The 15,434-nt window shown below is 43.1% G+C and overlaps 1 protein-coding gene across 1 annotated transcript in view; it reads right to left on the reverse strand.

Moving 5' to 3' along the window:
* Positions 1-4,246: 4,246 nt before the first annotated feature.
* ube2j1 (ubiquitin-conjugating enzyme E2, J1) overlaps positions 4,247-15,434 on the reverse strand; it is a 43,457-nt gene continuing 32,269 nt past the window's right edge. The window contains exons 6-8 of the mRNA XM_037750683.1: positions 14,462-14,591; positions 10,699-10,833; positions 4,247-6,402 (exon numbers count right to left, since the gene is read on the reverse strand). Of these exons, the coding sequence (XP_037606611.1) occupies positions 6,106-6,402; positions 10,699-10,833; positions 14,462-14,591 (562 nt within the window). The 3' untranslated portion in view covers positions 4,247-6,105. The remainder of the gene's footprint in view (positions 6,403-10,698; positions 10,834-14,461; positions 14,592-15,434) is intronic.

Genomic DNA, 15,434 nt, shown 5'->3' on the forward strand with positions numbered 1-15,434 from the left:
AGTCCAAGTATACTGAAACAAGTCCAGGTCTACTAAAACAATTCCAAGTCTGTTGAAACGAGTCCAGGTCTACTGAAACGAGTCCAAGTATACTGAAACAAGTCCAAGTCTACTGAAACGAGTCCAAGTATACTGAAACATGTCCATGTCTACTGAAACAAGTCCAGGTCTACTGAAACGAGTCCAGGTGTACTGAAACAAGTCCAAGTCTACTGAAACAAGTCCAGGTCTACTGAAACGAGTCCAACTATACTGAAACAAGTCCAGGTCTACTAAAACAATTCCAAGTCTATTGAAACAAGTCCAGGTCTACTGAAACAAGTCCAGGTCTATTGAAACAAGTCCAGGTCTACTGAAACAAGTCCAGGTCTACTGAAACGAGTCCAAGTATACTGAAACAAGTCCAGGTCTACTAAAACAATTCCAAGTCTATTGAAACAAGTCCAGGTCTACTGAAACAAGTCCAGGTCTATTGAAACAAGTCCAGGTCTACTGAAACATGTCCAGGTCTACTGAAACAAGTCCAAGTCTACTGAAACAAGTCCAGGTCTACTGAAACAAGTCCAAGTCTATTGAAACAAGTCCAGGTCTACTGAAACAAGTCCAGGTGTACTGAAACAAGTCCAAGTATACTGAAACAAGTCCAGGTCTACTAAAACAAGTCCAAGTCTATTGAAACAAGTCTAGGTCTACTGAAACAAGTCTAAGTCTACTGAAACAAGTCCAGGTCTACTGAAACAAGTCCAAGTCAAGACTCAAGTTAATAAAAACAAGTCCAAATCCACTGAAACAAGTCAGACTCGAGCTCCAGTTAAAACACCTGCTGAATGCTGACTATAAAATGGCATTAAGTTCGAACATTTTGCTTTCTATGTTAATGTCTTTTTTTATACATAGCTCGGACATATCTAGGCCCAGCACTTGTAAGTATACAGTATATTGCAATACAAGGCATGCATGCTGCTGTTTGGTTTATACAGATTATTACCAGGTCAAAACTTGAGACTTGGGTCGGTTTTGGCTGCTGCAAGACTTGATTGACTTGAGACTCGACTCTCTCCACACTTAGCTTGATTTAATTGATACCAAATGTGAATTTAGTGTGTTTAAAGGGCAGAAGGTGAGAGAGGTTTACTTACCTGTGTCTCAGGGTCTTTAACTTCGCTTGCAGCAGACGGTTGTTGGTCCGTCCACCACTTTGGTCCAGACTGAAATAACGCAACAACCATTGGATGGATTTCCATTCATGGTGCTCAGTGGATGAATCATAATGACTGTGGTGATCCCCGGCCTTTCCTGTGGTGCCACCATAAGGCTGACAGTTTGGTTTTATAGTCCTATATCTCAACAACTACTGAATGACTTAAAGCGCCACCATCAGGTCAAAATTTCAACTTGTCCAATACTTTGGTTTATGACCAAATACCTGCAAAACTAATGACACTCCCATGAGCCTGCACTATACATGGTGTTTGTTAGAATGCTAACATGCTGAACTAAGTGGATGAACATGGTAAACTATACAGTATGTCTGCTAAACATCAGCATGTTAGTGTTTAGCTCAGAAGACAGCCTCACAGAGCCACTATAGCACAGCTGGACACTCTTTAGACTTGTTTAAACATCAACTTCTAACTTCTACACAGCGCAGTGAGAATGGGCTGAAAAACATCAATCAAACTCTACGGACAGAAGAAAGAGAAGAAATAACCGAAATATATCTCAGAAATACACAGCTGTGCTTCACAGTAGCTTCAGATAGGTAGACATCTTGCCTCTGAAATCTATAATCCCTGCGATTATACACAGCTACATATAATGGACAAGGGTAATATGTAGGACCTGCTGACCTGGGTATTACCAGGAGTTTAACAACAATGCTCTAATCCCTACAGGATGTGTAGGAAAGACATTATAAAACTTGACACATGGCAAAGACATTTATTTTCTGTTTCTGTCCCAGTGGGCAGCCCTGTCTCCAACAGAACTACGTTCCCATACAACTAAACTGCAGAAGCAAAATATGTTTTGAGGGAAACATACTTTCTCCCAGATTACGGTCACAGTTTTAAACCATTTTAAACGTGTGATTAATGTTGCAAATTGAAACAAAACAAAAAATGTAAAAACACTACTTAGTCGGGGTGTAACGATACATGTTTACGATATGATATGATACGATACGATACGATTTCCATGGTTCCGTACGATTCAAGGACGATATTTGGCTCATAGAGCGATACGATACGATACGATACGATACGATACGATACGATTCAATGATTTGAAATTGATAAAGTAACTTTTTTTGGCCAAAGATTCAGTCAGTGTGACTGTGAAATAAATATGTGATACTGGACAGAGCAGGGCAGGATTCCTCAAAGTTTTTCTTGTGAGGGAATCAGAGATAAATTAATTATGGATATAAACAAGTAAACAACAATTAATGGCAAATACATACAGCTTTTATTAGAAAATAATAAAAAGTGCAACTTCAGGACCTGTTGCTTCAGTTCTCAAGATACAAGGCAGTGCAATATTTAACACTACATATAATAAACCAACTTCTATTCAAGTTCAATGAACAGTGGTTTAACCTGCTGCTTCTGTCCTCATCTTCAATATCCACAGTAGATCAATTAACAAATGAACGTTAGTTGAATTACTGTTTAGTTTTTTACTTTACTCCCATCATGATAATTTGCCTCGCGGACCGTCTGCTCTCCGGCTGGATACGTGAGGCTGATGCCTCATGCATGTAGATATAATGACGGAAAAAGGAAAGTCATTTTCTCTGAATGAAAAACGACAGTGCACGGGGAAAGCTCCGGTTGGTGAAGCCGCCCTATTCAAGTGGACTGATGACGCCTGAAACTCTCCTCGGCACCGCAGAGCCGGCAGCTCGTGCAGACCGGTGTCCGTCTCCCTCCACGCCGTTACCGGGTGAGAGAGCGAGGAGTCCGGTGCGCCGTTCGTTTGCACGCACGCCATGGATGCGTCCTCACGCTGCAGAGGGCAGAGCTGGCAAGCTGATGCATGTCTGGAGAACCGGAGTAACGTTTAACTTTTCTTTACTAATAAAAGTGCTAAAAAACATTCATATAACGTTTGTTGTCCTTAAATACAAGGTACAAATCCTTAGTATCCATACAATCGATTTTTGCGTTTCAAATTGATTTTGTATCGATATACGTCTCCCGTGAAGAACAATTTGCCGAGTACCTATCGATGTAGTTGGATCATAGGAATATAAATGGATACATCGATGTAGTAGATGAATCGTTACACCCCTACTGCTTAGGTAGGTTTTGGCAACAGGACTACTGGGTTAGGTTTAGTAAACAAACATCATGTTTCGGCTTAAAATGACTTCAAAACAAAATGGAAACGCAACAAATGATTGTTTGAATGTCTCACACTGAACATGAACAGCGCTCTCCTGGGACTTTATTATTATTATTCATTGAGCAATTCATTGAGCAATCCGATAGAACTTCAGGTTCTCTATTTGCTTTTGGTATTGTGCCCAGCGCAGGTGGGACTTTCATTTAAATGAGGGAGCACAAAGTAGCTAGTTGGGTTTTAGACGTCGCACTGAGAATAAACGTCTCAGGAACATAATAATAATAATAATGATAATACATTTTATTTATATAGTGCTTTTCTGGTAATTCAGACACTTTACACAGATCAAATTATCATAAAAATAAAAATAAAAAATATGTCTGTGTCTGGAGTAACATTGCTACATACTGTAACTGTAACTATGAAACATTATTAAAATTGTAAATAAACAATGTAAGGGATAATTTACAGGGAGCCGATCATTGTTGACAGGGCGACGCCGAGGGGGTCTCTCATTGCCCTGAAGGGGATTCTTTCACAACAATGACCCGCTAGCTGTACATTATCCCGCTTATTACACGACTACTTACTGAAGAAATCAATCATTTGACACAAAAACGGTCCGCCAGAGTCTGACATCAGAGCTGTGCCCATAGCAACGGTCTGTTATACATAGCAACGGTCTGCTATACATAGCAACGGTCTGCTATACATAGCAACGGCCTGCTATACATAGCAACGGTCTGTTATACATAGCAACGGTCTGCTATACATAGCAACGGTCTGCTATAAAGAAATAGCAGACCGTAGAACGCCGTGATTGACCAGTCAGAATCGAGTATTCAACAACGCCGTGTAATAATGTAATTTAAACAGTCTCCAACTAGTAGATGCATTTCAATTGGCTTTAAAATGAAAGTTTAATGTGATTATAGCAGGTGTTACACCACATCTGTGACCACTGATTTAGCGTTGCACGGTAACACTGTGAGACTCAAGAGTTACAAATCCAAAAAGGTTTCAAAGTTGATGCAGCAGAACTAGAGATAACGTCTTCATACAGTAGTTCCACACATTCTTTTTCCTTGTCAAAACCGGGCACCTACATTATCCACAATGCAACTCGGGCACGGACAGTTTGGTTGGAGTCTCAATTGTGTTCTGCTAGTAGCAGCTAATGGAGCCTGGAGCCTCAGGGACCTACAGAGGTCTGTTGATATCACTTCTTTCTAACTCTTCTCAGACTTCACTCAGCTCCCTCTGAAGACACTAAAGGATTTATACTAGAACTCCCCAACACCTGGAAACACACTGTGACGTGTAGGTAGAGTTCCCCTGTGACCGCAGGAGGTGCTGCTGCAAGGACACTGTCACGCTACAAGTAGCTGTTATTAGATATTAGATAGATATATGATTCTATTATATTTAGGTTATTCAGGCTCTAAAAGCAATGAAAGAAAGGGCAAGTACCTGACAATATTTCCAGGTACAGTAGGCTCATATCCTCATGGCCAGTGTCAGAAATAGTCCGTCTTCCGCTGTGCTTCTGTTGACTCTCAGCAGATCAGGTGGTCAGCAAAATACCTGACAATATTGTGATGGAACATTTCTATTCCTAGCTACAGTAAGGTCACATTTTTGGATGGTTTGTGTGAGATTGTGACCTTGAGGCCCGCTCTCCTCTACTTGTAGAAACTGTGATAACATCCCTTCAACAGCATCCCTGCAGACACACATTACAACGGTCAAGGAACATGGTGTAACACACGAATGTTGGTAAAGCAGTCTGCATCGATCTGTTGTTCACAGCTGCTTTAAAGCTTCTCCTTCATTTCATTAAATCCCTGCAGCCATCTGAAGGCGGCAGGACACACACACCTCTACACACATCAGACTGGTCACTTCTAACCCAACATTGGGCCTGTTTATGTGGCACACATCAGATTACCAGGGCTCATCATTTCTCCGCCTCATCACTGCTTCCTTTCCAACTTTTTAAACAACAGTTTCATTTCATGTTTTATTCCTGTAGACATATCATATTAATTACAATATGATCCATTTACGACGCGAGACACATGAGAATTCAGACCTCCATATCTATATCCAATTCCATATCACCCATATGAACCCAAACAGCGGGTGCACGTGAAGACGCCCACACAGTGGTTGTTGTTGCAGTCGCACCGTTTAAATAGAGTCCCGTATGGTGTGACTGACCTGACCAAACAGGAAGTTAAAGCACATCAAGAAGAAGTCACTAAAGCAGATCCACTCTGTGCAGATGCTTCCATGATTAAGTCATGACTTTAAGACAGAAATCCCCCATAACCTTGTTTACATATCATATTACAGTTTGAATTAAATAATGGGAACAAGCGGCAGCCCCAGGACAGTGTACGTGTGGTGTGTGTGTGTGTGTGTGTGTGTGTGTGTGTGGCTGCTGCACTGATCACAAACACAACAAAGCTTCCCGTTTTTAAAAATGCATGACCCTCTGGAGAGTAAAATAATTCACATTGATTAAAAGACACCGTGGAGGTGTTGTGGTGAGTGGAGCGCCTCCTCTGCAGGAATGAAAGTCCCCCCCCCCAGTGGAGACCCAACCCTCTGCTGACAAGCAGGAAGTCACCGTCAGCCACCACCTCGGCTCTGGTTCCAATTCAGCTGGCTGGAGTTCTGTTAGCGTGGTAGCAGGGGGGGTTGGTGGTGGGGGGGGGGGGGGGGGGGGGGGGGGGGGCGGGGCGGCCAAGTGTGTGGTCACAGCTCGTAGTCAAACTTGTACTCGTTAGCCAGGTAGATCCTGCGGAAGATGAGTGCGGCCAGGGCCAGAGTGAGCACCACGATGAGGAATACGGAGCCCGCGTGGCTCTCGTCCTGAGGTTGGCGAGGAGCCGGGGCGAAGAGCGGCCTGCTGGCTGGTTCTCTACCGGTGTCTCTCTGGCCCTGCTGCCCGTGCTGCTGGGTGCGACGCTGCCGGGGGCTGAGAGGGCGACCGGTGCCGGGGGCCACAGGGGGCAGGGGTTCCTCTAGTCCTGTGGCTGGAGACGCCTCTGCCTGCGGAGGAGGACGACAATGAGACAATACTAGAGGTGAAAGGTAAAAAGGTAAAAACATTTTACAAGTGGAGCATCTGTTTTACAGCAGAAACATATAGAACATATATACACGTAGCAGAGTGGGATACCGGGGGTCAGACAAGTTTTAACTTTTGTCCCTCCAACTTCAACGGCAGATGGTGAGTCCGTCCTCAGATCATCCAAACTGAGAAACACTAATCTAAGTCCTCTCTGCTCCTTCAGACCGCCAAAATCAATCCTCTTAGGCAACAAAGCTTGTCCATATCATCTGAACTGGTGAAAAGAAGCCAAGCTACCATAGCACATCCACTATGATTCAAGATTCAAGATTCCTTTATTTGTCATTTTTATGCTCCACATAAAAACGAAATTGTGTTTCTTACATCCACCACTCAGAAATTCAGTGCAAAACAATTGGTGAAAATAAAGTAAAGTAAGTATACAGTAATTAACTAATAATTAAGAGCACTAATAAATAAGCTAAAAGTACGCTAAAAATAGAATAGAATAAATAGTTAATATAAAAATGAAAACTATTATTAAAGGGACAGTCTCTTTAGTGCAGTTCACATACTGTGATTGAGCAGTCTGATTGCTGTGGTGAAGAAGCTGTTTAGCAGCCGAGTAGTCCTTGATTTCACACTTCTGTATCTTCTCCCGGACTGCAGGAGTGTGAACATGCCATGTGAGAGATGAGTGGAGTCCTTTATGATGCCGTTTGCTCTGCGCACGCAGCGCTCGGTGTAGATGTCCTGCAGACACGGCAGCGAGGCACCAATGATGTGAAGAGAACTACAGTACTCAGTGCAACCGATACAGCTGGCATGGTGCTGCTGCAGAGTCAGCATGCACAATCATCTCCTATTGAACATGATGTTGGAGCTCAGTGGGATGTCAGCCGGTGATGAAGCGTGTACCAATAAAAAGGAACAATGTGAAATATCCGTAATTGACTGCATATAGACAGCACTATACTATATATTCCTTTTGATTATACACTGTGAAGCTTCAGAACACCCACTGCTCAGTCCAGTACCCAGGAGATTAGAGGGGTAACTTCAGTACTTTTCAACCTGGACCCTATTCTCCCATGTTTCTGTGTCTAACTGACTAATAGGGACAACAGTTTCTGAAATTGGTCCAGCATGGAGTCCATGACAGGCTCTGATTGTTATTAGAAGTGTCTGACAACATGATGGAGAGAGTCTCGCTCAAGGACATGTCTCGTTGGGAAATCTGGTGAGGTGACATGTTGCTGGAAGACAACGCTGGAATAGTGGAATACATCCATGATGGAAACGTTGTGTTGGAGGACAGAGAGCGGAGCTTAGTGTTATCTCAAAGGTTTAGAATGTCATGGCTGAATATTTAGATGATTTCATCAATGTTATGTTAATGAGGTCTTTGAAGATGGCTGCCTGTTTTTATTTGAGCCAGTGTATACAGATATTTAGGTCCGGTTCACACCTACAGGTTCGGTTCACCATTAAGTGTCCTGTTCACAACTACAGGTCCGGTTCACCATTAAGTGTCCTGTTCACACCTGAAGGTCCAGTTCACCATTAAGTGTCCTGTTCACACCTACAGGTCCGGTTCACCATTAAGTGTCCTGTTCACACCTAAAGGTCCAGTTCACCATAAAGTGTCCGGTTCACCATTAAGTGTCCTGTTCACACCTGAAGGTCCGGTTCACCATTAAGTGTCCTGTTCACACCTGAAGGTCCGGTTCACCATTAAGTGTCCTGTTCACACCTACAGGACCGGTTCACCATTAAGTGTCCGGTTCACACCTACAGGTCCGGTTCACCATTAAGTGTCCGGTTCACACCTACAGGTCCGGTTCACCATTAAGTGTCCTGTTCACACCTACAGGTCCGGTTCACCATTAAGTGTCCTGTTCACACCTAAAGGTCTGGTTCCTAAAATCGATAAAACCAATGCAAAGATGAAACATTGTTTCAATTTTCCAACTGGTCCAGTTTACGTTCACAAAGACAAAACTCAGGTGGTGGAAATGTCATGTGATTATTGGTCAGACAGTTGGCAGGTAAAGAGACAATAGAGACAATAAACCGCTCCTAATTTTCTAGCTGGATATGGTAAATCATGGAGCACCGTCAGATTCTGTTCATGTTGGTGTTGATCTGGAGCACATATCAGCACACTTTAGTAGAGACAGGTATTAAATCATTTATTAATGCAGGCATTTCGAGGAAGACGCTGTCATCATCTTCAGCCTGTATGTTAAGGAGGCATCTCACTTCGTCGTGAGTCCAGGTTTGTCCCCTGCCACTCGACATTTTGCTAGCAAATGCGCTAATAGCCACCGCTAACCAAAACAGAAAAAATAAATGTTCTTTTAACCAATGAAATGACAGATAAAATGGTACACTTCCTGTGATTGGTTTGAACGGTGTTCACACCAAAAACGAACTGCTCCAGAGTTCACTTGACAGCGGACCGAGACCACCCCTTCGAGGTGGACCAGAGAGCGGTTGTTTGGTCCACACCATAGTCCGAGTCCGGCGTTCACACCAACCCAAACAAACCGCACTAAGGGGATAAACGCTCCAGGGTTCTGTTCAACCGGACTAAACAAGGCTGGTGTGAACGTGCCCTTAGACTTGTGCTCCACCACCTAAAGACAATCACCAACCCCCTGTTGGACCCACTGCAGTTCGCCTACAGAGCCAACAGGTCTGTAGATGACGCAGTAAATATAGCCCTCCACTACATTCTCCAGCACCTGGACTCCCCTGGCTCCTATGCCAGGATCCTGTTTGTGAACTTCAGCTCTGCATTCTACACCATCAGCCCAGCTCTGCTACAGGACAAGCTTTCCCTGCTGAGCGTGCCTGACCCCACCTGCAGGTGGATCACAGACTTTCTAACTGACAGGAGTCAGCACGTAAAGCTGGGGAAGCAAGTCTCCGACACCCAGACCATCAGCACCGGTGCACCCCAAGGCTGCGTTCTCTCCCCTCTGCTCTTCTCCTTGTACACCAACGGCTGCACCTCCAGACACCAATCTGCAGAGGATGTATTTCTTGAGGCAGTTGAAGAAATTCAACCTGCCCCAGACCATGATGGAGATCAGCTGCAACCTTCCCTCCCTCCAGGATCTGTACACTTCAAGAAATTTGTTTTATTCTTATTTTATTCTAATGTTTTTATCTATTCTTTTATTATTATACTGCTTATTTGCACCAACAAAACCAAAGCTAATTCCTAGTGTATACCTTTTACACGTGGCAATAAACAGGATTCTGATTCTGATTGAGGATTTTATCCATATTGCCCACTACCACTGTTAACTCTCTGAGCTTTGTTGAAACTGCCTGAGTTTTGAATGCATTGAAACGGCCCCGATGGAGCTGACCATGGATGGATAAAAAGAACGGAGATGACGGGAGAGCTAGAGACCACCTTGGAGAAGAAGTAAATACAAATAAGGTGTTAACAAAGGGAACTGTATATACAAAATACATCTATGGAAATAAGATTGATTGGATTATATTCACCAGAAGTTTAAAACATTACATATCCGTTATAACCTTTGTTTTTCCAGTCCGGCATGCTCGGTGTTTATCAAGTTAACCAACTACAGCTCTTTGAACAGGACCCTTTCCTCGTATTTCCATGAACTGTATTCCTATAATCAACAATTCCACAATAATTTGACTCAAAATAACTCCAAACTCAGACCTCCTGTGTGTCGAACATCTCAGTTCCATCTCATCTCTTAAAGTTGTCACCAGAACTATTTAAGAAAGCCGTAAAAGGTTTGTTTTTATCTCCCCAATGTTTTCCTTATGGATTATCTCTGGAAGTTGCTTACTAATAATTACTTTGTAATCGATGATATTATAATGTGAATCTTAATTCTATTTCACAGGTTTGTCTATTTACATATATGGATGTCTGCTAGTGTGTGTAATCTTATCCATTTCTTTTCTTCTCTCTCTCTTTACCATCCTTTTTAATAATGTAATCTCTTTTTAAAACTGATTAAGGTATATATGGAGAGTGCCCTGATCAGGCCCCGCTCTCCATCACATTTATTGTTGTTTATGTAATATCAACTTGTACCTATATTACGGTCACTAAGCGGTCACTGTGGTGAATTATTATCTTTCTAGAATATGCAAGTTGATTTTCATAGAATACTGACATGAAACCAATAGCTGCAATTAGTATGCTTTTTGAAATAGTTGCCAGTAAAGTCAAATTTGTAGTTAAAACATATAAAACCACGGGGATGGTGTGTACCTACCTGCTCAGCCCAGGGCTCTTCAGAATCTTCCTGGCCTGCAGACGTGGAGGTAGAGGTGTCTCCCTCGGTGAGTGTGGAAGGATCGCTCTCTGCACCTCCGCTCTCACTGGCCTGTCTGGATAAACTGGACTCTGCCTGCAGGAATACACAGGGAACGGCAGTCATCTACACTGTGCCTTGGCTCCTGTCATAGAGCTGCATGCAGATCATGATAAACTGTCACATTTACTTCAATAACAAATAGAACAATAATTATTTTTAAATAAAGCAGTGCATGACATTTCCCTTCTCATTGTGGCTCACTTCAGATGCGTTTGTGCTGATTAATTACTGGACTGTGGGCTGTCTTTGTTATTATGGCCGAATGTCAAATAATAGCCAAGGATGTGGCCAGCACAAACAAATAAAAGCTTGGTTGTTAATTAATGGCATTAATTAAAAACAATGAGGAGGGAGGAATTAACTGTATTATGAGAACATGGAGGGCTGCTCGCTGGTGCACTGGTTAGCACTGGCGCCTCACAGCAAGAGGGTTGCAGGTTCATCCCCCGTGACCCCGTATAGGATGAGTGGTTACAGATAATGGATGGATAATAACATGGTAAATTCATATGAGCACACAGATTAATGGAGCATAATTCCCACCACCATTATCGTCTGCTCTGAGTTAGACTGCAGCCTACGTTATGATGATGTACTCAGAGCTGCGACTCGGATTAACTCCTGGTTCTACAGAGAATAGAAACATTAAAGCAGCTAAGTTTTTTTCCTCTGCATGTTAAAGGACCAATATGTAATATATTTACTGTAATAAATCATAAAATGACCATGATATGTCATCAGAGATGAAGGAAACATGCTGAATTGAAATACTGGCTTCTCCAACAACCATGTTACAGCTAGTATGTTCTCCTTTGAAATTTCCATTCTGGTCCAGAACGTCTGTTTTTGTTTTGGCCGGTGTGATCCAGTCCACTGACCATTTCCACACTCGTTGAGGTAACGTTAACGTTAGATTCTACCAACCTAAAAAGCCTCGGTACATCTCTCTGTGAATATTTGAGACACACAGATGGTGAAGTGATTCCAACTACTGCTGCTGACGAGAAGCTAACACTGTCGTATCTAGAAGGTAACCCTCAAATTGTGAAAAAGTGCGCTGCTATCAGTCACATCGGAGGAGGGGACGGGCCACGGCTCCAGTGTTTTGAATTTGGACTGCTGTTAACCGTTTTTAGCTGTCAATGCTACATACAGAAGAATTTCAGATAAGTGTTCATTGTTTGCTAAACACATGTTGCAGTTTTGTGATGATAACAATCTTATATTATCCAGTCAACTGTTCTTACTTGCAGATAGCTATTCGTAGATAAGTGAAGCCTGGCACTCAAGATCATGGCTTGACCATTGCATTTGCACTGCTGATGCCCATGCTACTCTGCGATCAATGGAAATACTTTATGAGACTGCCATGTCTGACCATGTACCATTGATTATGAGTCTGATATTGATAATCTTCCTGAGATGACTCGTGTGGTCAATAGATCCTGTAAGGCTAAGTTAGATTGGGTTAAGCTCACTAATGAGGATGTCTTGTTATACTATCAAAGAACTGATGATCTCTCGAGTGATGTACATCTACCCAAAGGTGCAGTTATGTGTGCTGATGTAAACTGTAAGGACATTTCTCATCATAAAGCCCTCTGTGCTATGTATGATGGTATTGTGGGAGCTGTGTATGAGGCTAGCAGATCATACTTTACAACATCAAGCCAGGTTGGAGCAAGCATGTGGCTGCACATCATGCAGAAGGTAAGGAGGCTTTTAAGGCTTGGGTTCTGGCAGCTACACCCAGACAGGGGCCGGTCCTGGACTGTTAAAAGCTCACTAATGTTAGGTACAAATATGTGGTTCGTTATGTTTCCAAACACGAACAAGTTATGAGAGCGGACTCTACGGCTGAAAGCTACTTTGTAACAATCTCACTGACTTCTGGAAAGAGGTGAGAGCTCTGAACAGGGCCAATACATCGCTACCATGCCCTATAGGGAGTTTCTGGAGCCGATAACATAGCTGAGTTGTGGAGGAAGCATTATTCTGCTTTATTTAATCGTGTTAAAAGTGACCCCTACAAAGTGGGTAATATTGCTAACAGTGACACATTGGGAATCCCAAGCAATGCAGTTTATCAAGCAACAACACAGCTACCTGATAATAAAGCAAGTGGTTCTGATCATATCACTGCAGAACATCTTATGTTTGCAAGCCTAAAGGTTGCAGCTCTTCTTGACATTTGTTTTACAGGGTTTAGGACTCATGGACTGTTGCCAGACTCTATGTTGTCTGTTACTCTTGTGCCTGTCATCAAGGACAAAGTTGGCAAGGTTGGGAGCCCGGATAATTACAGGCCAATTGCACTAGCCAGTGGTGTATCTGAAGTCCTCGAGAGGATTTTATTACAGTGTTTATGTAAATATCTTGGTACCACAGACAACCAGTTTGGCTTCAAGGCTAAGCATGGCACTGATTTGTGTATATATGCCTTGAAAGAAGCAGCCGAAAGCTATAGAAGGCAAAACTCCTCTGTTGTAATTGTTTTCATTAATGCATCTATGGCTTTTGATCGAGTAAATCACCAAAAGTTGTCTCTGAAATTGAGTCAAAGGTGCGTGTCTGACAACATTATAAGAATCTTGGCATATTGGTATGCCAACCAGAATATGCAGGTGAAATGGGGCAATCGAGTCTCCGATCCCTTTGGTGTTGGTAATGGAGTAAGACAAGGGGGGTTACTTTCACCAGCCCTCTTTAATGTGCACATGAATGAGTTATCTGACCAACTAAGAGGCTGTAAAAAGGCTGTATGATTGATAACACCCTGGTAAACCATTTTCTGTATGCTGACGATCTGGCTATTATCTCTCCAAGCAGTGCTGGGTTCTAACAGCTGCTGAATATATGCTCCGAGTATGGGGTCAGATATGATGTGCAATACAATGCAAAAAAGAGTGTTGTCATGATCTGTAGAACAAAAGAAGATAGGGACCTCAACTTTCCGGCTTTTTATCGATCAGGACAACTGCTATGTGTTTGTAATAAAACTAAATATCTGGGGCACTTTATTACAGATCAAGTGTCTGATGATGACGACGTGTACAGGCAATGCCATATATTAAATGCTCAAGCTAACATGTTGGCAAGAAAATTCTACATGTGTTCAGACCATGTCAAGATAAGTCTCTTTAGAGCCTATTGCACTCCCCTCTATACTGCAATGCAAGTCCATTTATCATTTACCACAGTTTGTTTTGCGTGAAATGATCAGCTTATTTCCACTTTCCCCTGGTGGCTGGTGGCACCTATTCATTTTAAAAGAGCAACGGCCGATGGGGAAACTTCCTCACTTCCTCACTCAGTAAATCAGGGACAGACTTTCACGTTTATAGTGCTGGCCCTGCTTTACTGCGGTCCAGCCAGAAAGAGAAACTCATGACCCTGTTTTTGTACTGATGGAAAGTGTTGGGTTTACATGAACAACAAACAGCATCAACTGCAAATTAAAACAGCAGCACATCAGAAAATAGGGAGAATCATAACTTAAATATCATCAACTATCTTGTAAAACATGAGAAATGATGAGCCTCAGACACTATTTATTACTTTAGAATTGAGTTCTTCCTCAAAAAATTTGAGGGAAATTGAAATGTGTTTACTGTCCTGCCCTAACATCAGACAGGACTCGTTTAACAGTTAGTGTTTGTACCTTGAAGTTGATTTGCTGGGCCAGCTCTTTAGCCTTGTGGTCCTCTGCGCTGGGGTTGCTGTTGGGGGTCAGTGCCAGGAGGGCAGAGTGCATGGAGCAGCCACACGCCTCACAGCAGAAGTCCTGGGACCTACCAGAGAGCACATGGTACATGGGGAGTTCATCACAACATGCAATGAAGGCCCCTGGCTGGAATCAAACTGGGGACATTGCAGTTATGCTCTGCACGGCCCCCCCTTACGTCCACTCTTGTAACATATAACAGCTGTGTGACCATAGTTTTGCCCCCATTTCTTTTTCAGCGATCAACAAGTCAAGTGAGAAGTAACGAAGATGAAGAGGTCTGGAGGTGTCCGTCTGTGTACCGGCTGCCGGGTTGGCTACATCCTTCCGTCAGACCTTCATCCCAGCTGTGAATCCTGCCTTGGCGCTGTTCACACCGGCACCAGCACTTACTCCGCAGGTGCTTGCCAGTTCTGTGCTCGCTTGCCTACGGAGGAGCCGCGACGGATGACTTCACAGCTCTTCGTGTCGAAGGTGGCAGGGGCGACAGCTTGGCAGACCGTCAGGGTACCTTGCCAACGGACGAGCTGGACATCTTCGCCTGTGACTTCCTGGACATCCCTGATGAGGACCACTGGCGAGCACAAGTCACCCTTTCTCTGTCAATAAACTGATGTACAACAACCCCAGTCTCCAGTGCTTGATGGTGGAATGTGTGTAGCTGCTTGTCAGATTGCACAGGGTGACGTGCATGCAGGACTATTAAAGTCCAATAAAAACGAGTTTAAAGAAAGCATTTCAAAGATTCATAGACCTTCATTTTTTTTTAAGTTGCTTGTGACAGTATCAGGCCATGTGATGAATACCAGGTCCCTCCACGCTATAAGAGAACAATCTGCTTCACAAATGAAAATATTACTGTGGGTACAATGGCAGTGCTTCAGTAACAAAATGAATGACCTGTTAATTA

This window comes from Sebastes umbrosus, chromosome 18 (genome assembly GCF_015220745.1).
Source record: "Sebastes umbrosus isolate fSebUmb1 chromosome 18, fSebUmb1.pri, whole genome shotgun sequence".
NCBI lineage: Eukaryota > Metazoa > Chordata > Actinopteri > Perciformes > Sebastidae > Sebastes > Sebastes umbrosus.